General features: G+C 47.9%; 1 protein-coding gene across 1 annotated transcript in view; it reads left to right on the top strand.

Moving 5' to 3' along the window:
• LOC144135018 (beta-alanine transporter-like) overlaps window positions 1–9,082 on the top strand; it is a 14,639-nt gene extending 5,557 nt beyond the window's left edge. The window contains exons 3-4 of the mRNA XM_077667791.1: window positions 1,117–1,428; window positions 8,579–9,082. Of these exons, the coding sequence (XP_077523917.1) occupies window positions 1,117–1,428; window positions 8,579–9,010 (744 nt within the window). The 3' untranslated portion in view covers window positions 9,011–9,082. The remainder of the gene's footprint in view (window positions 1–1,116; window positions 1,429–8,578) is intronic.
• The last annotated feature ends 12,413 nt before the right edge of the window (window positions 9,083–21,495 follow it).

Below are 21,495 nucleotides of genomic sequence, written 5' to 3'. Positions count from 1 at the left end.
GTGTGAATTAATAGTGGAACGGTGCGGAGCGGAGCGATGCCACGCCAAACGTGAATTGAGTATACTGCCCCATCCGCTTCGACGCGTCGCTCCTATGCCATTGGTGGTTTGTTGAAGTGACGTCACGATCTCGTGAGACACAAGGAGTGACAGCGCACAAAAAAAAACAAATTGAAATGAGTGTACGGCCCCTTCAACCTCGGCGCACCGCTTGAACGCCAGTCGCTCTCTCGCCGTTGCCGCGTGCAGATGCTGTGTTCGCGCGCTGAAGCCGTGGTGCTTAATTGCTCTTTGTGTGGGCGTGTGGCGTGATCATTAAGCCGTCTGTGCCATCGCATAGTGCAACTTTAATGCAGACCACATGTAAAGAGATGCAATAAGAGGCGACGAGTGCCGAAAAGGCGTCAATGCTTTTGCATTACTCCAATGCGAGTCGCCGCTGTGATCTCGAATTTTGTTGGATCACCCTCAGGGCCAAAAGTATTACAATGCGGAGTGGTTTGAAAAAGCGTTTCAATTACAGGCATCAGTTCTTCTCATGCGCAAAATTCTCGGAGAAAAATTTTGAAAATTGGAAGATTGCAAGAAACTATTGTGGAAATATTGAAGGCAATGGTACATTTTTCAGATAAGTAGCAAGACATTTCATTTACAGTAGCAAAATGGTGGTTTGAGCTAGTTGGTACAGTGTTTTACAGTGTTTCCATCGATTGCACCGAACAGTTAAGGCTGCCATGGAAAACCAATGGGGTTTTCCAGAGCAAAAACGTTAACATACGAAAAGATGTAAGACTGTAGTCGGGAGATCAGCGGGAGATATCGATTGTTGTAGTGAAATTTTACATTATATGAAAAAATTCCATTCACAAAAGGTTTCCCGCTCACAAATGCTTTTTTTCCAGAATTGTTGGTCATGTGGTTATCGAATATTGGAATAATTTTCAATCTTTATTACATACTTAATTGTACAGTGATAGCTAAGCTACTGCGAAAACGCAACCGATCAACACTAAAGGTGCGCGATGAGAGAAGGTGGCCCTTGAAGTATACAAATCAAACAAATTCAATTCTTTCTGTTATATGATTTCCTTGTCCTCAATTTACCCCTTCGGCCAGAGCTCTTCGTCGGCCAGCCGCACCCTGTACATCGCCGCTGCGCAGACGGCTGCGTTCCTTGTGCACGCCGGCTCGTTGTGCCCTTGGCTGCAGCGCGTGGACCTGCGGCTCCTGCGCATCACACTGGTGATGAGCATGGTGCTGCTATCGCTGACCTTCCACGCGGCCTCGGAGTCGCCGCGCTGGCTCCTGGCTGTGGGCAAGTACGACACCTTGACCGCCGTCATCGCGCGCCTGGCCTGCGAGACCGGCGTGGTACTAGGCGACGCCTGGCGACTGGTCCACTACGCCGAGGTTGTCAAGCCACTGCAGGTGAGCCGACAGGAAGCCGAAAGACCAGCATTACTGCAATTATCACGATCAGCCCGGTTATGGCTGATCCCTGTGTCGAAGATGGGAATCGAGCCAGGGCCTTTGGGGTTTGAGGCGGAGACGCTGCCACTCCGCCACGACGGCTGAACGTTTAACAGTGAATACACGCGCATGTAGTGCATGCGCGCCTTTCATATATAAACTCCCGAACCAGGTGTCGCCGCTCTTACGCTACGTACATCCTGAGCTAACAGTTCGATTGAGAATTCTATGCATGCAGGCGCCTTGTCTGTGGCTTGAAGTCCGTACGAATGACCTTTAGGCGCAGCAGTTGCAATCGTTCTGCTCCTTTCATCATTCTTCCTATAAAGTGCTGTTCAGTAGTGCGGCTGCTGTTACTGGCCCTCGCTCATTTAACAGGATGTAGGAAGACAGAGCACTCGCATGCCACCCAGGACACCACTTAAGTTTTGCCTGTCGTCGTCCCTGCATCGTCTGCAGGTGGGCAAGCCGTTCAGGATATCCGACGTACTGCTCCTTCCTGAGCTTCGGGCCCGCACGGCGGCGCTGTCGGTGGTCTGGTTCTGGTGCTTCTTGGCGCGTTTTTCGCTGAGCCAGGTCCGTCCCAGCGCCTTCTCAGGTTGGGATCAGCTGCTGCTTGTGCTGCTGATGCTACCCGTGTACGCCACCGGCTACCCCCTGGTGATCAAATGGAACCGGCTCACAAGCCTGAACATGGCATTCGCTGTGGCGTCCACTGCCGCCGCGGGAGCGGGTCTCGTCATGTTCTACGACTACCTGATGGCTGCCCAGGTGGGTACCGGTTTACCGGCGATTTAACTTTGAGGTTGACGAAGAGGAGCGCGCCGTAAGCATATCCAGCGATTTCAATAATCCGACGTTTTACTACAGTGTTTAGAGACAGGACAACACGCAGGGGGTCCAAAAATACCACGCCGCTTCCCCTAAAACTCGAGTTCACCAACTAGACCACAAGAATGTCGTCTGTCTGATGAACACCGGGTCATGGGTTCGATTTTGTTCGCAGCTTCCACACTTTACCAGTGACGTCATTAGCGTGGAACATAACGGGGCGATCTCTAGATTTTTCATAAACAGGTACGTCATCACTGTGTGTCTCGTTGTGTGCCCTGACGTCAAGGAGAGGTGCAGGTAATGAGTGTTTAACGAATCTCTAGAGGGAAGCTGCAAGGTCGAGGTATTTCGCCTTGCAAAACTTTTCTAACTACCGTATTTACCCGAATGAACTGCGATCGCGATTTCAACACGAAGGTCGACATCATGCATGGGCACGAAACATAGGGAAAAATGACTACAACGGTCCGATGGCGTTGTGGACGCGCAGAAGAAAAAACAAAACAGCCGACTCGCACAACTTTCCGATGGTCGCTGTGCAATCTGCCAAGCCGGTTCCCCTCTGAACCAATTGCCGCATGCTGGCGAGGAAGAGCAACGTCTGTGCGCGCCGCATCGATGGCCTCTCTGCTACCATACGGCCAGGCCGACCACATTAACTGGCAGTGCCCCTATCGGCGGCCTTGACTTCGAGGTTTTCATGCTGAGAGCATACGTCATTCGCAGGCATCACGCACCTCCACCATTCAACGGCGCGATTCACCACGTTCTCAGCGCCACCAATTATGGTTGCCTTCGCCATGTCGCTTCTCGCCTTCTCGAACCGGTTAAGTAGCTGGAGCCCAATGCAGGCCCTCCTGCCTTCGCTGGGAAAACTAACCTGGCGCCGTTTGGAGCGAGGCTGCCGGACGTTGTATCGACGCCAAGCTTTGCACTGATGTGCCCTTCGGATCATCCCGGATTGACGTCGGCAATGGCAGGCTCTCGTAAAGGCGGAACCTCTTTGGATATCACTTTTTTAATTGGCATTCACGAGGTTAGCGCTGTAGTAGATACTGGAGTAAAATACTCTTAAAGGGGCTCTGAAACGCCTTCCGAGGAAAGCACATTAACTCACTTAATCACTACACTGTGTTGCCATGAAAACCAGAGCCAAATTATACTCTTCTACACGCAGCAGACGACCCACAACCACGCGTCAAAGTTGGCGAGCCTTTCCCGGCGACTTTTTCATGCTCGCGCCCTCCTCCGTCCCCCGCATCTGCGTAGACATGGTGAGAGGTGGCCATCGGTTAGATTCTTTTAGACGTCAGGCAGCTACCGTAGCCGCGGCCAATAAGCCGCCTAGCTCCGGCGGGTCTGGAAGCTCGGCTCCCAGAGGGGGAAGAGAGGGGGGGGGGGGGGGTCGGCGAAGGAGCGCCTACCTTCCAGCGTGGAAAAAGTTACGAGAGAGGGAAAGGCGCGAAGACTGAAATTCAGATTTACAGATAACTCAGCTTCTACAAAGCGCATTTAAAAAATTCTTGCTGGACGCTTTTCGCGAAGCGGCGTCCTTCAATATCCCAGGCATGCCGCAACTTTATTAGAGCCCCGTTCACAGCCCCTCTAAGATTCCCATGGCCCGAAAAAAAAACGTTGCGGAGCCGCGGGCAGAAACGCAGCTACGTACGGCCGGAGGGCATGTCGTTACGCCGCTGGCAGTGTGCACGACCACGGTTAAACTGCGTGTCTGTGCATTCTCGCTGCTTTTTTCATTCTGACCGAATGCTGGATAGAACTTATCCTTGGGATTAGCTTTCTCCGAGAGCACGATGCCACTGTACACCTCCCGAATATCCCTGCGACGTTGTCAACGAAATAACAACAAAAAAGCCTCAAAATAATGATTCTACAGCCGCTTGCGTGTTGCCGATGATAACGCCACATGCCACCACGCCACAGCATCCTCGCAGAAGTTAATCTGCGAAGAGCTATATCGGGGACATCATGTTATCTAGCCTAATGTCTTCCTGTTCTTCAAGCTATGGGTTTCCTTAGCAAGAGGTGTTGCCATCCTCCGTGGCGGTCAGACTGAGGTACTCGTTCCCAACTGCAGTGATCATCGCCAGCTGTTCCGCGGTACAGCCGCAGCTTACGTCGACCATGAATGCACTGGTTGCGAGGAGACCGCGCCGAGATTTCAACAGGTCGCAGAGAACGACGTCGACATTAATTCAGTACTTACGCACGAACAGAAACTATTTTCTGGAAAAGCAGCGCTGAACAGACGAGGACAGAGACGAGGCGACAAGGACGGGCGCTGAACTGACAACAAATTTTATTGAAGGGATTCACACTTATAAACGTAGTGTAGCTACCGTTCGCGCAAGCTCAGAAAAGCCAGCTCTTTTGGTGAGAGGGCGATAGAGGCTATGCTGACGCAGCCCTCTCCCAGGCTATATATCTGATTTGATTCTGCTATTTCTCTAGTCATACGTACACTGCTCTTTCTGATTATGGAGGTGTCATCGAGTGCAGGAGTACAATCTAGGCAAGTGATACAGTGACTTGCGAGGAAGCCTTCAAAATCTTTTCCCTCGCGTGCATTTTTCACGTTCAGGGCATGCTCTCTTAACCTCTCGTTCACGCATCTCCCAGTTTGGCCAACATACGTCTTTCCACAACTTGACGGAATTTTGTAAACTACACCTTCTGTGCAATCAACATAAGGCCGCCTATGTTTTTTGCCACAGCCACGCTGCTGGGTCGCCTCCGGATTAGTGATCCTGCAAAGCTTGGATAGCTTGTGAGGGGCAGAGAAGACCACTTTCACGTCGTAACGCTGGGCTACCTTTTTCAGATTGTGCGAAAGTGAGTGTATGTAAGGTATCACAGCTACCTTCTGCCTGCGCTGTGCGCGGCTATCGCACGTATGCACCTTGCTGCGCATGTGTTTTAGGCAGCTTTCAGCGACTGAAACCAGGAGGTGGTGCGGGTACCCAGCGCTAAGCAGTCTATCTGCTTGACGATTGAATGCTTGTGACATCAGATGCGGGCAGGATTTGCCGAGAGCGTTCTTGAGGCAAGACATGGCAATAGCTCGTCTAACGAGCTTGGAGTGGGCGGAGTTGAACGCCAGAAGTCGTTTGTTGGCGCGCGGTTCATAGCACCAGCAGACACCATCATCTTTAAAGTGGAACCGGATGTCTAGAAATCTAATTTGGCCATTTACTGGAAGTTCGTGGGTGAGGTCAAGATGATTCATCACAATACCGAATGAACCCAGTACATTCTTACTGATACGTTGAATCGCCTGCGCGTCGCATTCTAAGACAACTAAAAAATCGTCCACGTAAAGAATAACCTTGATAATATTGCTGTCCATGGGAGAAGCGAGCAGTTGACGATCGAAATGAGCCAGCAGAAGGTCACTGAGAACCGGGGCTATGCAGGACCCGATACATATACCCTGCTCTTGTAGGTGGGGCATCCCTTCAAACTGGATATAGGTTGATTGGAGATAAAACTTTAAAAGTTCTAAAAAACCCCCAACTGTGACCCCCGCAGTATATTGAAAAGCAATGGAGCCATATTTGTCAATGGAAAGCTCAACGCACTCAAGGATGAGCTTGTGAGGTAAAGAATAAAAGAGATCTTTAATATCAATGGAGAAAGCCTGGTAGCATTTGTCAATGTTAGTGCTAAAAAATTCTAAAACCTGGTTGGAATTGTTAACAATAAACGGGTCGTCCACGGGTAAAAGCTTAAGATGGAGCTGTAAAAAACGAGCAACAGAGTGCTGCCATGTACCAGTTTCAGAGACTATGGTTCTCAGTGGCACATCTACCTTATGGGTTTTAGCGCTAAAAAAGACATCTAAAAAATATTTCTTGCTCTTATCGATCGCCTTGACAAGATCAGATAGATTCAACCGCTCGCAAAGTTTCTTCGCTCTGGACTTGACTTTGCCTAGAGACACCTTTGCATGACCAGAAAACACAGCAGAGATAGCTTCCCTAGATTTGGATATGTACACTGAGCTAGGCAATACAGCGAATCCACCTTCTCTGTCAGCTAGGAGAAGACGAAGCGAGTGGTCGCGTAGGAAACTAATTACACGTCTCACGGGTAGACCGTGCTCGGTACTCTTCCAACGATTAAGGATGTCAACACCTTCTAAGACAAAGCGGGTGCTCGCTTCGTTCGAGGTGAGGCGCGACACCTGACGTACTAAAGACAGTTGTTCTAGCCTTGATTCCTTGGGCGGTACCACAAACTTAGGGCCGAGAGAAAGGACACGACTGACGTAAGCTGGCAAAGTTACATCACCTATGACATGCACCTTGCATTGTGGTCCTTGCGGCTCATGAGCAGGCCTGGCCCTCAGTCTTCTCAGCACTTGTTGCCAGAGGAACTCCGTTGTTTGGTCGGCGAGGCTGTGGAACGCCCGCAGCTCACGGTGGTTCGAGGAATCTTGTCCCATGCTGCAGACCTGGGCACTCAGGAGGTCGCGGTACAGGCGTGCTTGGCGTCTCCATTCCGATCGGAGGATCTTAACGACGTGTATTCCATGACCGAAAGAAGGCGGAAACCATGTACCAACACGCCCAACTCGCCGCATTAACCAAGAAACTATTTCTCTGCAGAAAGTATTTCTCGATTTTAGTTTAGTGCGTGTTTAACGTTTTGTCTTAACTGCGGCAAGTCTTAATCGTTAAACACCGGATTGTCACGCATGAAGGCGCTCGACCCGTCCATCCCGACCGTATGTGCCCTACCGAGAGAGAGGCTATCTTAAAGCAAGTCAGAGTTGTTCGACGACGGCGTAAATGAGCCGTCAAGCGGCCGTATATACTTTTCTTCAGTCGTCCTTGCAAAAAGAAAAAGAATGCCATTCTGCGCCGAAAAAAGGAACTTAACAGCTCGACAAAGAAAGACGTTCATCTGCTGCGAGTGTCGACGACTCCCCTGATAGACTTGGGCACGCAAATTACTTCTGTGCACCTCAGAAGTAGCTACTGGAAATAGAGGTAGATGATAGGGACTGTGAAAAACCGCCGTCTTAACACCAGACAAACTCTTCGTGTCCTACCCTTCGAGCTCAGCTGTGCTCTTACAACGTCCGCCGAACGATGGACACTGCACTCACCGGTATGAACTTCCAGACATGTCTTGTCCTTTCCTGATGTAACCAAGAGTGCCAACAAACGGTGACCGGGGCCTAAAATTGTGCATATGGTCCGCCTGAAGCCCTACTTTTCGAGGTACCGCGATACTCTTCACATCGTGCTTTAAACTGTTATCTCCTCGCAGCCATATGTCGTTTTCGGTCATCTTTCCCCCCTTTTCAAATTGCATTCCGTTATAATTAGGATCACCCATATTTTTTGCTTTTCCTTTCCTTGTAGATAAGCTCTCTTGAAAACGATGTGATAACGTCAGGTGCTGAACCCTGCGCGACCGCCGCGCTGAGCAGCAACGATGACAAAGCGGCCGCGGACGCGCTAGGAGTGCTCTGGGCATAGATCCGGCTCCAAATTTAAAATAGTTCTTGGCCTTTCTTCTGCGTCTGCCTGCGCAGTTTCGATGGATTGTGACAATATTTTTCGGACTTTGCGCGGGACGTTTTTATTTTTTTTATTTATTTATTCATACTGTTAACCCTCTGCATGAGGGTCATTACAGGGAGGGAAGCATATACAGACACAATTGCAATTCTCTTCGCTAAAAAAAAAGAAACACTCAAATGCACAGAATTACAGATTTGCACAGCAATCTTCCAGGAACGCGTTCACACCTATCACAATTTTTTCTACATCTGTTTGGTCCACAACGTCACTTGGTAGTTGATTCCAAATTTCTACAGCATCGGGAAAAAAGGAGTAGCGATAGACATCAGTACGTGTAATAATAGGTTGTAATACCTTACTGTGATTTTTCCGAGGGCAACGCTTCAGGGGAGGTGTAACATAGTGATGTTTATTAACTGTGACTTTATCATTCATTATCAGAAAAAAAAAGTTTCAATTTCTGCTTTGTTCTTCTTACTTCTAGTGATTCTAACTGACACTCTTTTAGCATTGCTGTGACTGAATCAGTGCGGCGGTATTTAGAGCATATAAAACGTGCTGACATCCTTTGCAATCTTTCCACTTGCCGTTTTGCTCGTGAAAGGTACTTATGTGCACCGAACTATTTTAAACTTTTATAATTTTCGTACTCACCGTTATCTCTAGAGCTCGAGAACATAACCTGACACATTTCCTTAACTCAGTGCTCTCGTGATATTGTGCAGGTGATCATGGAAGTGCTGTTCGCCGTCGTACAGCTGTGCCAGCTAATTGCCAAACTGCAGGCCTACGAGTGCTTCCCCAGCGCAGTGCGGGCAACGGGAGTTACAATGCTGGTGGCTGCCGGGCGCCTCGGTCAGAGCGTTGCCGAAATGCTCGTCGACGTCGCCAGACTCGCCGACTTCTGGTCCACCTTGCTCATCATAGCCACGGGACTCCTGGTATGCGAGCTGGCCATCCGCTGGCTGCCAGAGACCAAGGCTGTCGAACTGCCCGAAGTGCAGAGGGAGGTGCTGGCTCAGGGCCAGCAGTCGCCGCCCAAGGAACCGTCAATGGCTAGGCACATCGAGAGCTGCGCCCCGTCGGCCAGCCACCACGACAGCACAGCCGATAACCGCAGGGCAACGAAGCACACGCACTCCGAAGGGGTCAATTAGATCGAGCCTGTTTTGAAGCGTTACAGGTCGCGAATGGAGGTCATGGTGGAGATCACTGGCTTCTTATGCAATAGTCCCCTTACGCCCTGCTCGATGCCCTGACAAGGTCCCGTTTCAGTGCCGTTTGTTTTTTTCGTTTGTGTGTGTGTATATGTGTGTGTACGTGCATCTTCTTTTCTGTGCTCGGGAGTTGAAAGCAGCTCGCTCGTGTGCTCCCTTTTCTTACTGCGACAAATGCGCGCCTCATGCTTCGTGACGTTTAAGAAACAATCGAGATCATTTTATTGGCACGTGGTTTCTCAAGAACAGTCATCAGTGCTTTTATTCGCGTTTATTTGCTTCATCGCTTCATCAAAGAACTATAATACCTTTGCCTAAAACTATAGACAAAAGTGATCAATGATTAGTGACCAGACGGCGTCCACAACGCAGTGTAACAGGAGGTGCCTTTTCGAAACTGTGGTGCTACCAACTAGCATACATTCTTTACGACTCCATCTTTTGCTTTTCTTTTTAAAACTAGGCCGGGAGAATTAGTTTTGGACCTAATTACGCGTTTTACAACCGGTCAAACGCTCTGACAGATTCGGAGGAATGCCTTGAAAAGGAAGTCATGTGAGCCTGACTGCACCGTACACTGGGCCTCGCCAAGCTCGCAGCACCCGAGATATCCTCCGCGAACGGCTTAAATCTCAAGAACTCGGCATGATCGGGCTTCTGCACCATGGATACTCATAGCAGCAATACCACCGAGAATGCCGTATTGTTATGTTCATAGACGGGTACATTTTATTCGTTAATAGAATATTTTGAGATACCTGGAGCATGTACGTCTTTAGCGCATTCATCATGGACTGAGCCCTGTTGCTATATGTAGTCTTACAAGTTTTATTGCAGCTGTATGGCACTGCCTTCCTGTCACTACATCCCATCACATCGCTGAGCTGTCGTATGGGCCCTTGTGTAACGGTTGAGCGTATTGTGACTAGCTCTGCTAGAGGGCTGACAGTCTGCACAAGAAAGCTTAAAAGAGAAGGCATCATTTCTGCTGATGTTGGCTCCAGCGGCTTTGTGGTATATTCGAGTAATTATTTCACTGAAGTTCACCGCATCTTCGGGCCGTCGAATACCTTATCAAATTTTAAAGCGTAGCTAGAGAGGCGAAAGATAAAAGTGCTCATTCACAATTTGAAGTCTCTTCCGAAAACACAAGAACCAAAAATCTCGTGTGCACAGTAAGCACTCCATATGGCGGCCAATGCCCCACAGTCTAGCGCCATCAACCGGTGGCATAAGCTTTGAGAACAACACTGTGTGGTCGCATATAGAGATTGTGCTGCCAAGAAGGAATCTCGGGTGTTTCCAATAAGTGCCGATATCCCACGTTCTTGTTAGAAAGATACGATGCGCACATGGGACGTTCACAATACGGCACAACGCAGGTTTGCGCTTGTGCAGCCTTGTCCTCTCATTAGACATTACTCATTCGCCACCAATCTTTCCTTAAAACACATTTCACTCTGGCGATGAGGACATTTTTGATGGAGGCTAATTTCTACCGAATTTGTATCCGGTGTTTCTCCGCTGTGTTCTTGCCCTCCTTGGCTGTTAGTTTAGGTGCTAAATGTACGCACTTAGGTGTTCAAAGTATTTAGGTATTTCAGCGCAGCACAGCCAGTAGGTGGCTACTGTGTAAAGGGCTGTGTATAAAATCTGTTCTTTCATACAAACGCCGCTAATAAATAGCACATCAATGAAATGATGCGTATCTTCCGCTGTATTTCTGAACGCGTGAGATCAATTCGAACCCTACTGAAGAAAATAGTTTTCGTTTTTTTTTTCACCAGCAATTAACTACACTCGGTTCATGCAAGGTATTCTCAGAGTGCGTGTTACCTTTTATGTTCAAGTTTAAAACTCATTAAAAAAGGCGTGTGGCAAGCCGGGAGGCAGAACCGAAAGTTCTAACACCGTGCCTTTGAGACAAACTACGCTACAGCCACACTGGCTGTTGTCGCTGCAACTCGTTCTGTGCCTTCAACTGGCCTGCGCCAGTAGTCATGCATCGGTGCAGTAGAGCCGGATGAGTCGATAAGGGAGAGGAATTGCCTTCTAAACAGGGACACGGCTCAGCATTGACCGCAGTGCAGGAAAGGTTTCGATAATTATAATTATAGCAAACCTGAGGAGGCAGCCAAACGCTACCGCAAGTAAAGCACCAAGAGCGAAGACGGATGCCTAGCGCTTCCCATCCGCGTATTTACATTTCGCCAGCCGGACAGTGCACCAGCTTCCCGTTGGGTCAATCAGCCTGAAAAGTTTTTAAACAGTTATTTTCCTTCCAAGGAACCTCAGTATGCAACATAACGGGTAAAACACACCAAGAGAAGAAATAGTGAATTACATGCGCCGTTTCATACACGTTCTCACAAGCCATTTTATTTTTCTCAAGGTGTCGCGGCTTACTTCCTCCACTATACGTTTGACGATTCGGAAATACGCTGCCAAGCCAGCACTAAGCAGCTTACGGCGGCAGCTTGTGGCCGCGAAAGCGACCGAGCACGCTGCAGAGCTCGGCCGACGTTAATTTGACCTGTTCGTTTCGTAATAACGGAAAGCCAAGCCAAATCGTTATTGCGACCTGGCCATAATAACGAAAGCGTTATTTTCACCTGGTCGTAATAACGAAAGCGTTATTTTCATCCATGGATGGATTGGCTTGGCGTCATTTATGATTTGTGAATCGCGGTCATGCGGGCGTTTCGCATCACTTGCTTGTTGTGTTTGATCGGCGTCTGGATGCTCTGGACGTGTGGTGTGGCACCAAGTTACCATTGTGATCGCTTGTTTCGTTGTGAAGGGACGCTTGTGTTCTTGTGTGGTTTATGTGCTCGCAATTGTGCAGTTCCTGTGCCTTCAAAGGCGCTCCAGAGAAACGAAAGTATTTTCGAAGTGGCAACCAGCTTTCTCAGGACATCTTCTTTTTCACTCGACTTCCAGTAATACGAACGGTGCACACAGAAGAATGGTAACGGATGATGACGCTCCACGAACCACATCGTGCTGCACATTGAGCGTTCCCTAACTACTAGCTAGCACGTGTGCGAACCGCTAAATGCATGCCGGTAAACAAATAAGAAAAGTCAGCGACTATCTCACAGCAAACTTTACGAATTTATCTTTTACCGGAAAAAGGCCTCCTGAATAATGGTGTTTAAAAATACAAAATTAAAATATTGCATTTTTTAACTATCAGTAGCAACAAGCGGTTTATTAGCCTCTACTTTCACCCTTATGCACAGTGCTTTTGGCGGGCCATTTAAAATGCACGGAGTGTACAAAGTCATCTGTAGGCGATGTCTCACAGCGGAGCACTTGTCGGAGACTCGGAGCACTGCAGAGTGGCGCCGAAAGCGTCTTCAATGTGGTCTTTACGTTGTTAAATGGTCCTTCGGATTCAAAATTTACGGCAGATTTCTCAAATACCTGTCAGCAAAAGAAAAATGTAGCTATCAGCCTTTATTCCAGGACTCTTGATTGAATTTATTAGTTTCGGGCCCCTGATTATACGCCTATATTCGCTGTTGAATTTCTAGAGATTCTAATGAGCTTATAAAGAGCCCCTCTCCACGTTAATCAAGTCATTACACTTGCTAATAGCCATTCTTTCTTCACTACGCTTCAAGGTCTGAGGTACAACTTTCTGGGCCGTTCACTAAGATATTTCTTTCTACCACATCTCAAAAGAAGTACGTCTTTACTGGATACCTGGACACTGCGGTATTGATGCTGATCAGATGTGTGATATTTTAGCAAAGTCTGCACTTCGAGGACCTATGGTACCTCTCATCCCAAACACTGTGCATTTGACTACCATTCGCTTTCAATGGTTCCTGCAGCGGCATTCCTTGAGTCATAAGCCTGGCCTTGCTGCAGCGAATTTTCAACATTTGGCATTCCCTCGTATAGTGCGCTCATGTAGCTCACGGCAATGCGAGGTGTCTATAACCCACTTGCGTTGCAGAATATCACGACTAAACCTTTATTTGTGCTGATCGGAGTCCTCTATGCCGAACCTCTGTCAAGCATGCGGCGAAATCGAAACACTTATCACTTTCTAATCTCCTCTCGGCGGTTTGGTTCTTTGCGAGAACCTCATCTACAAATTCCGCTCGCTTGATCAGGCGTCGCCTTTATATTCTTCGGAGAGCCAGGTGAACTAAAACAAATGTGTGATTATCTGAAAAATTTTATCATTGCGTCCAAGAGATTCTCTTGTTAGTTATAACTTTTGAAAATCATTTTTAAAACTATAATAAAACTTGAATAACTTAAATGAGTGCATGTTTGGCAACTTTTTGACTGTTGAAAGCACCCTGCACATCCCCTACTTTTTTATGTGCCATTCCAATAGAGGACAACAGCATTAATGCATTTATGATACCAGTTAGTGGTGAAACTAACGAATTCATATTTACCATCATTATCGGCATCACGGCGTCCAGTGGGGACGCAAGCATAACAACCCAAGCATTAAAGCATTAATAATCGAATTTAGGCTTTAGATTAACGCATACATTTTCTTCAAGAAACGGAGCGACTCCCATTCTAATTCCTTTTTCCCGCTCTCAATCAGTACGACGGTGAAACACTGCAGGCATTGTATACTATTATGCTCATTAAGCCATTGTCCTGTCCTCGATCTCCAAGTTAACAGGACCCCTGTCCTTCCGTCTTCCAATCTATCAGACTACATACTATTACCACTCCTTTTGCCGTCAAAACTTTCTTGTATCCAGCAATTAACCGTCTGTGTCTTGGTCACCCCCCGTAGTGGGTATGTGCCAGCAACGTCTGAGGTCTTCCTTCCTTCCTTACTGAAGTCCAGCTTGGCTGAGGTAATCGCAGGGGTTGCCGTTGTTGATTGTCCATTTTCCACTCGCTATAATTACATGCGCAGTTCCACCGCAGGTCCACCTCCCTGAGGAGCTCTTATCAGACAATAGCCATTGCAGGGCACGTCCACAAGTTTCGCAAATCAGAAATGCCTGGTGGAGCGCAACAGTGACGGCACCTGTCAGATGCTGGCATATCTATTTCGCGCCACCGATGTTGGATAGATGTGGTCCCAGCCACCCCTGCCTGAATCCGGCGCACGGATAAATCCTTCTGCTGACTAACACTACGGTGGAGAGGGTGCGCAAAGAGGGCACAAAGAGTATGAATGCCATGGCTGTTGCGTAACGCCACATCACCACCTAGCGACTTTCATATTTGTGTCCCGACTAGGCAGTTATGTTACGTAGAATTAAGTTATGTGCCCGTTATTACTGTGTTTACAACGATGTCTGCTGGCAGCACCTCGTATTTACACATGCCCTTCTGATCGAGCCAAATAAACTTTTTGGAAACCGAGCTAAGGTGCCCGGTAAGACCTGATCTGTCACGACGCTTTCGTGCATCCCGCTACAGGAAAACATTTCTGCTCTCACGCATCTCTGTATTACTGGCACAGAAAAATATTGAAGAAGTGGCGAAGTCAGCCTAAACATATATGAGAAAAAAAATTTATATTATTGAAAAGATGGCGCACGATTTTGCGCGGTAAGGCGAAATGCTGTATAGGAGCTTTAGCGCTTCGTTTCCACTTGGCCTTGTTTCGATTCGAGGCTCAGTTTTTCTAGGTCTAGCATGGTTCAGGTAATATTGGTGAAATCGGTAAGTGGCTAATATGGGAGACGACCGGTAATTTGTGCCATAATGGTAAGACGAAAGATTTAAGGGATTAAGAAAAAATAGAGGTTTTTGATTAGAGAAAATGGTGCAGCAACTGTCACACTTCTGGATGGGCATCTTAAGGGCGGCGTAAGAGAAAGAAGGAAGGTGGGAGTGAAAGAAGAAAGAGAGAAATGGGTGGCGTAGTGGAGGGCTTCGTAATCATTTCGATACCCAGGGGTCTTTAAACAGCACGGACATCGCAGAGTACACGTGCCTCTAGAATTTTGCCTCCATCGAAATTATACTAAAGCGGCCGTGAACGAGCCTCCGTCTTTCGGGTCAGCAGCCGAGCACCATAACCGCTGAGCCACCGCGGCGGCTCTATTGTGTTTCGCCTTCCTCGAAACATGGCCGCCGCGGCCGAGTTAGAATGGACAGGCAATGTGTAGGTTCGGTGCGGGGGACAGTGCCAAGTAGGTGATATTGCCAACAGTGCGTAGGTGTTCAGATGCTGAAAGAGAGGCATCCGTCTTCGCTATGGGCTGAGAATCTGGGGTTGTACAGGTGTTATTCTGGAGTTCGCCTGGGTGCGAAGCTCACACCCCAAGCGTGTGACGGGAAAAGCGGCGATGCGAGGATGGAAGCGAAGAAGGAAGGAACATGGCATTTGTTGACAACCGGAGCAAGATGGCTACGAAGTGCACTCGCCCACTCCAAGAACCAGCGGACTAGTCGGGAGGCCAGACGTGAAACATTTGCCAGCGTTTGTGTTTTTCAATAACCTTTATATTCGAGGAAAAATATCTGTTAGAGGCAAAGATTCAATGTATAAATGAAAGTGCGAATGGGCTTTGTAAAGAATGCCGAGAGCTAAAAGAAATCATCGGCGTTACTAAGTAAGAGACAAGTAGAGAATGGATCGCAGAATTTTTGCTTTTAGTTGAGGCAACAAAGATATGGCTCACCTACTTCTCTGTGACACCGGCGCACAGCTGGAAGAAGCGTAGCATGTCGTGGGTAACTGAATAGATTGCGTGACTAGCCACATGCGCACAATTTTTAGTCAACATGTTCCTGAATATAGAGGCTCAGAACGTTACGGTAGCCTCCCCAAGGTATAAGGAAAACGCCGATAATAAGCACAAGAAAGGGAGATGAGCAACTACTTTTGGCAGCGATTAGAGGCAAGCGTTCTCGCGATGGGAGGCGGTAATATCCAAGACCACTTGCAGCGTGACATCTACTTCTCCACCCGAGCTGTAGATGAATTGGGCAAGCATTCTCTTCTCTTCCTATGAAATCGCACCGCTCGTTTGAGGCTTGATATGGACCTTCCTCCCACTGACCACCTACCCTCTTTAACATGGGCATGACGACACTGGACGACCAGATTAAAGCCATCGCCCACCTCTTGCATATTTTTCACGCTGTTGACCTCACCTTCAGGTGCATAATTCCCAACACAAAATGAAAAAGACCGTTCCTAGAAGCCACGTGCCTGTTTGTGCTTGAAAGGTACCTGACATGCGCATGGATCTTTAGTGAATGACCCGGCTCACGCATGACACGCAGAGATGATGACACGCGATGCGTTGGTCACGCTGCTGTCTAGTCTTTCACTTGGTTTATTATATTCGCAAAGGTCGCACGCCGGAGTACCTCCGCCCCCAGGACCTTCAAACCATGTGACCACAATAGGTACATTAGCAAGACCAACCACTCGACGGTTCACAACTCACCTATCGCTCGTGACTAAGTCCATCAGGATAACATTCTCCTTCGGGAGCAGACGACTGACGGAGTTTTAGTTACAATTCTGGCCACGTGCACTGGCGTTCTTAACTTCCTGGAAACTTTCTCATGCCGCTCAAGAAACTGAACGGAGTAAGACTACAGCTGTTGCACCGCACTCAGAACAATGGGACTCACGTATTAGCTGTCCGAAAGCTCCCTGGTCTGTTAAAAGCTGTTCATGAGCTTCGTGACTAAGAGTGCACCTCGAAAGGGACTGGATGCCGACAGCAACGAAAACTAATTAGGAAGTAGACAATGGCAACTGCAATAAAATGCCTCGCAAGGCACCAGCTGCGGTAGCCGAATGCCCAGCAGGGCATTCGTTACTAGATTGGTAGTGAGCACTTCGAAACAAGGCTGGTTGTTGTTCTCCTCAATGAGTCAATGGCACGTATCCGGTTCAGGTGATTGACCAAGACGTAGGCAGTGACTGACAGATGGTCAAAAACGTTTTTCAAGCAAGTAAAAACGAAGTGAGGCCGGTTCTCTGATTACAGTTGAGAATTGTGATCGCAGTGCTTAGGATGCGTTCATTACTGATGAAATTTGAAAATAGCAGCCAGAAGGCATAATTCAGAAAGATTTTAGGATGGCAGCTTTTTCGTGTCTAAAACCAAAATTAGAATGGCGGCAGGGACATTTCTGTTCGTATGCCCAATGGTAGAAGGCCCTAAGGCGTCAAATAGTTCTTGTCTTCTAAAGAAAAATAGCACATTTTAGTAATGCAGATGATGACCAAACGACAAATGCCGTCCATGAACGGAAAGACTCACCAGCCAGCCTAATAATTAAGGCTGTTTCCGCTCTTTTTCCTCATCCATTTACAAAACGCACCTGTTGCGCACGGGACAATAGCGCCGTAAGCGCCACCACCAGTAGCACGCAGGCTGCACACACAAACAAAAACAAAAAAACTATCTTCCCTGGCCTTTAAGCTGCTTTGGGTATGTGGTACAAAAAATAGAAACAAGAACAGCAAACAGTCTCTATAAAAGCTCTGGCAGTATTCATGACAGCTAGATTGAAATTTTTGTCTGAAAAGTTACTTTTTATTAAAGCTTTTCTTCGGCTAATACAAGAGGCTGTGTATAAACCAATGGTCTAGGTGGTGGCGGTGATGAAAAACATTTAGCCATATATACAAAGAAGTGCACGGGAAGAGGCCCGTAGTGGGTCTCGCTCCTTACAAAAGCGAAGTCCCTCATTCCGGGACCCCGTTGGTCCTGACCGCTGCGCAGGTCCGCCAAACCAGGGCCTGTTGGGCCGATATTTCCTGTCAGCCGAACAGAGCCAGCTCCCACTCCTCTAGGCTAGGGGAAGGGGTGATGGGGGTGGGAAGAGATGGGTTTTGCCGGCATGCCCATACCATGTGAAAGGTGTCGGCCTCCTGCCCACAAAATGAGCAGCGGCCATCAAAAGAAGAGTCAAAGTGCTTCAGAACCGCCGGGCAAAGCAGTGTGTTTTGAAAGAGCCTAAGGAGAGTTCGTTCGTCAGCTTTGCCCAGTTCCTTCATAGGAACCGGGAAGCGCCGGTGTTCGGCAGGATAGTCCACAGTAATTTTTAAAATAAATAAGAAGGCTGTGATCTGTGTTCAGGTCCTCCCAAGGAACGCCTGGTGCCCAGCAAGTGAGTGCGTGGACTGCCTCATGGGCGGCTTCGTTACCAGGTATGCCTTGGTGGCAGGGGACTAAGGCGCAACAGTTTTGATGCATCTGCCTCTATTGATGCAACAAAGCATTGAAAACGTCATTTAGTTCATTGCTGTGATTGGTAACGGAAGTGATGCAACATCTTTCGGGCTGTGACAAACAAAAAGGCCAAATCTTTGCAAACTTGCACTTGCTCTTGACTGTTCTTCCTGACCCTTATTGAAAGATTGAGTGGCACACTTTGCTCAGCATGTGTGCAGCTTAAGTAGTGCGTATTACTGACTACATGTATCATTCTCAAAACTGTTAAGATTATTTCACAAGTTAAATACTACGTGTCGTGCGTACTGACGTATTTTACTGCAGTACCTCCCAAATGCCCAGGATGTTGATTTATGCCAGCAAACGACACTACTCTTCCAGCAAAGACCACTGCCAGGCATGCAGTTATATTGAATAGGACCGAGATAACTGATCAAATCCTCGTTCATGTACAGTAAAATAGGCTCAGGATCGAGGCAAGCATTTTTTGCTTTCGAAAACTACACCAAAAACACAAATGCACGTCCAAATAAACGTCCATTAGATGTAGTTTTTATGAAATACCGGTTTGTAAACCCGCTTCAGTATCTTCGAGTGCTAACTTAACGGTCACACGCTAAGTGCTTGAAGCTTCGCCCACCACAGCTACAGTCCTGAAACCGTGGCGTTAGCGGTTCCGTTCGGTGCGGGTGCTCCCATCTCGAAGGGGCCGCAGAACCGAGGCTCGTTGGAGTGATCGCCATCCAAGAGGTACGCGGCGCCCACGGCAACGGCGAAGAGGACGCCGACCAGGAAGACCGCTCCTAGCATACAGAGGTGAACACCGGACCACGGCGTGAAGCGCGACCTTCTGCGATGCCAGCTACCCGGGGCGCCGTCCCCCTCCACGCTGTCCCTGTCGGCGCCGAAAGCGTCGCCACCGCGTTAGCTTCGCCGAGCGCCGGCGTGGGCGGATTTATGTTTAATGGTCGAGTCGAACGCGATCGAATCACTGCCGCCGTCGATCGCGTCGAGATCGATGAATGCAAGGTTCGACGTCATGCCGGGCTCTCCAGACGCGTCCATTACAAGGGTGCAAACTGCGTTGCAAAGGGTGAGAAGAGCGCCGATACATAGGTCGGGATAGAGCTGGTGGCGACAAGCAGTTGTTGCGAAGCGCATGTCGAGCAAAAGACAATCCAGAGGTAGGTAGGTAGACCTCAAACAATGCTGGCACATACCCACCTCGGGGGAGTGGCCAAGACACAGGCGGTTAATTGCTGGATACAGGAACGTTTGGCGGGAAAATGAGTGGTAATAGCATGTAGGCTGATAGATTGGAAGACGCAAGATCGGGTGTCCTGTTAACTTGGAGATCGAAGACGGGACAATGGCTTAATGTGCATAATAGTATACAATGCCTGTAACGTTTCAATGTCAATCAAGAGAGACCACTACACAGGAAGGAAAACGCTGCTCTCTTCTTCGTCTCTTCTCGTATCGTGGCCTCTTTCACGCTGTGCAGGCATGTTAAGCTGCTATCAACACAGCCAGAGTCTTATCGTCTTGAGATTCTCATGATTTGTACTAGCTCTAAACTTTATTTGAAGTTCTCAAGAGTATTATTATGAATACACTGAGATGTTCTTGAGATAAAATTTGCGTTTAGGAAACGGTAGACGATCTATAAAGCGAAACCAGAAGTTGAGGCTCTGTGACTTTCAGGGAACGGAAGTACGCATGTTTTGGCATGGCCTATATGCATGAATTAGCACGTCTAGGTGGTTGGGTTATGGGTGGACTCTAGAGAGTAGGAAGTACTTTTGGGAGGCTGGGGACACACTCACCGATGGGTGCTTCCGCATAGTCAAGGAACCAAACACACAAACGCAGACCACCGATTTTGGGGAGTAAGTGGACTATACCCGTGAGCACGTGATGAATAAAAGGAACGTGCCCTCGTACAAGTACGCCAGGGCACTAATACCGCAGCGAATAGGTATTCAGAGGCCAAAAATCGTGTCTTCATTAACCTCAGCACAACATAAGGTGAGGACAGTTCTTAGCGTGCTTGAGAAGCCTTGATGCAGATTGTTTAGCTTTTCAAGTACTGATCAGTATACCCATTCCTCAAACTGATCTTGGGTGTCTTGTAACAAATACCTAGCTGGTATCCTGGTGCACAGTGCAATGGTGTATTACACCCGTCTGAAAACCTTTGTAGAAAAAAATCAGTATTAAGCATACCAGTCGTGACAGTCTCTAATATGTGGCGCAATTACAGTGTACGATCTCAAAACTGATATTGACCATCGTCACTAAGCACGAACAGAGTACCTTCGCTTTTGCCATAGTCTTCTTAATGCGTTCTGTAGATTTTCAACGCAAACATATTTGGCATATGTGCTACAAGTATGCATCAACATAAAACTGTTATCGAAAATTGTTTCACAACAATTTTTTCCGAGCGCGATATTTCTGGAAAATTTGGTGTCGAGGAGAAAGCATTCATCAGAAGCTGTCGAAAACGGATGCTGCCTAATTCACAATAAGCATACCACTAGCTCATTCCTTCAGTCGCACTTTCATAGGATCACGTGCACATTATCAAGCTCATCATAGATAAAATGTGCAGCAACAATCTTTCAAATGGCACCTTCCTTTTTGCTGTACCACATTAAACTGACTTCGATTGCCTTATCTATCCCAGTCTGAATCCGGATATGTTTGGGACGGAGGCACTGCGGACAAACACGGTTCAAGAGGGGGACTGGCCGTGTGCGTGCCCAACTTCGCTCAAGTTCTCCGTTCAGGGCATTCGCTTCTTTAGTGTGAAAACCAGCTGTTTGGAACATGCTTTCAGCACCAATGCATTCCTTGTCGCTTCGTAGAGAGGATGCTTGAGAAAACTTTCTTTGAAAGCAGCCGGTGAGCTGATGCAATGTATACTTACTAGGGTGCGTGAGGTATCAGAGGCAACACAAAATTAGTTTATTGAAGGTGATCGATCGACGTCCTACACCACGAGACCACCACGTATTTCTATAAACATTCGTGTACCGCGCAATACTCGTGGCATCCGCATCACTATACAGTGTCGTCTTCACCTCACCCTTCTCGCAAGAGTTTGGCACCCACCGTTCTGAACTTCCATTTCGATCTTCCGTAATGTTTTGCTAAAATGCTTAAAACTTGGATTACATCAGCTAGGGCGCTTTTTCAGTACTAAGAACATTTTCTGCAAGAGCGGGCAGCTTCTATAACCTCTGATATTTTATACTGAATACTTGTCATTCAGCTTCG

Source organism: Amblyomma americanum, chromosome 5 (assembly GCF_052857255.1).
Source record: "Amblyomma americanum isolate KBUSLIRL-KWMA chromosome 5, ASM5285725v1, whole genome shotgun sequence".
Lineage (NCBI taxonomy): Eukaryota > Metazoa > Arthropoda > Arachnida > Ixodida > Ixodidae > Amblyomma > Amblyomma americanum.
Note: the sequence above shows the minus strand (reverse complement) of the source record. Positions and strands in the feature narration are given on the sequence as shown.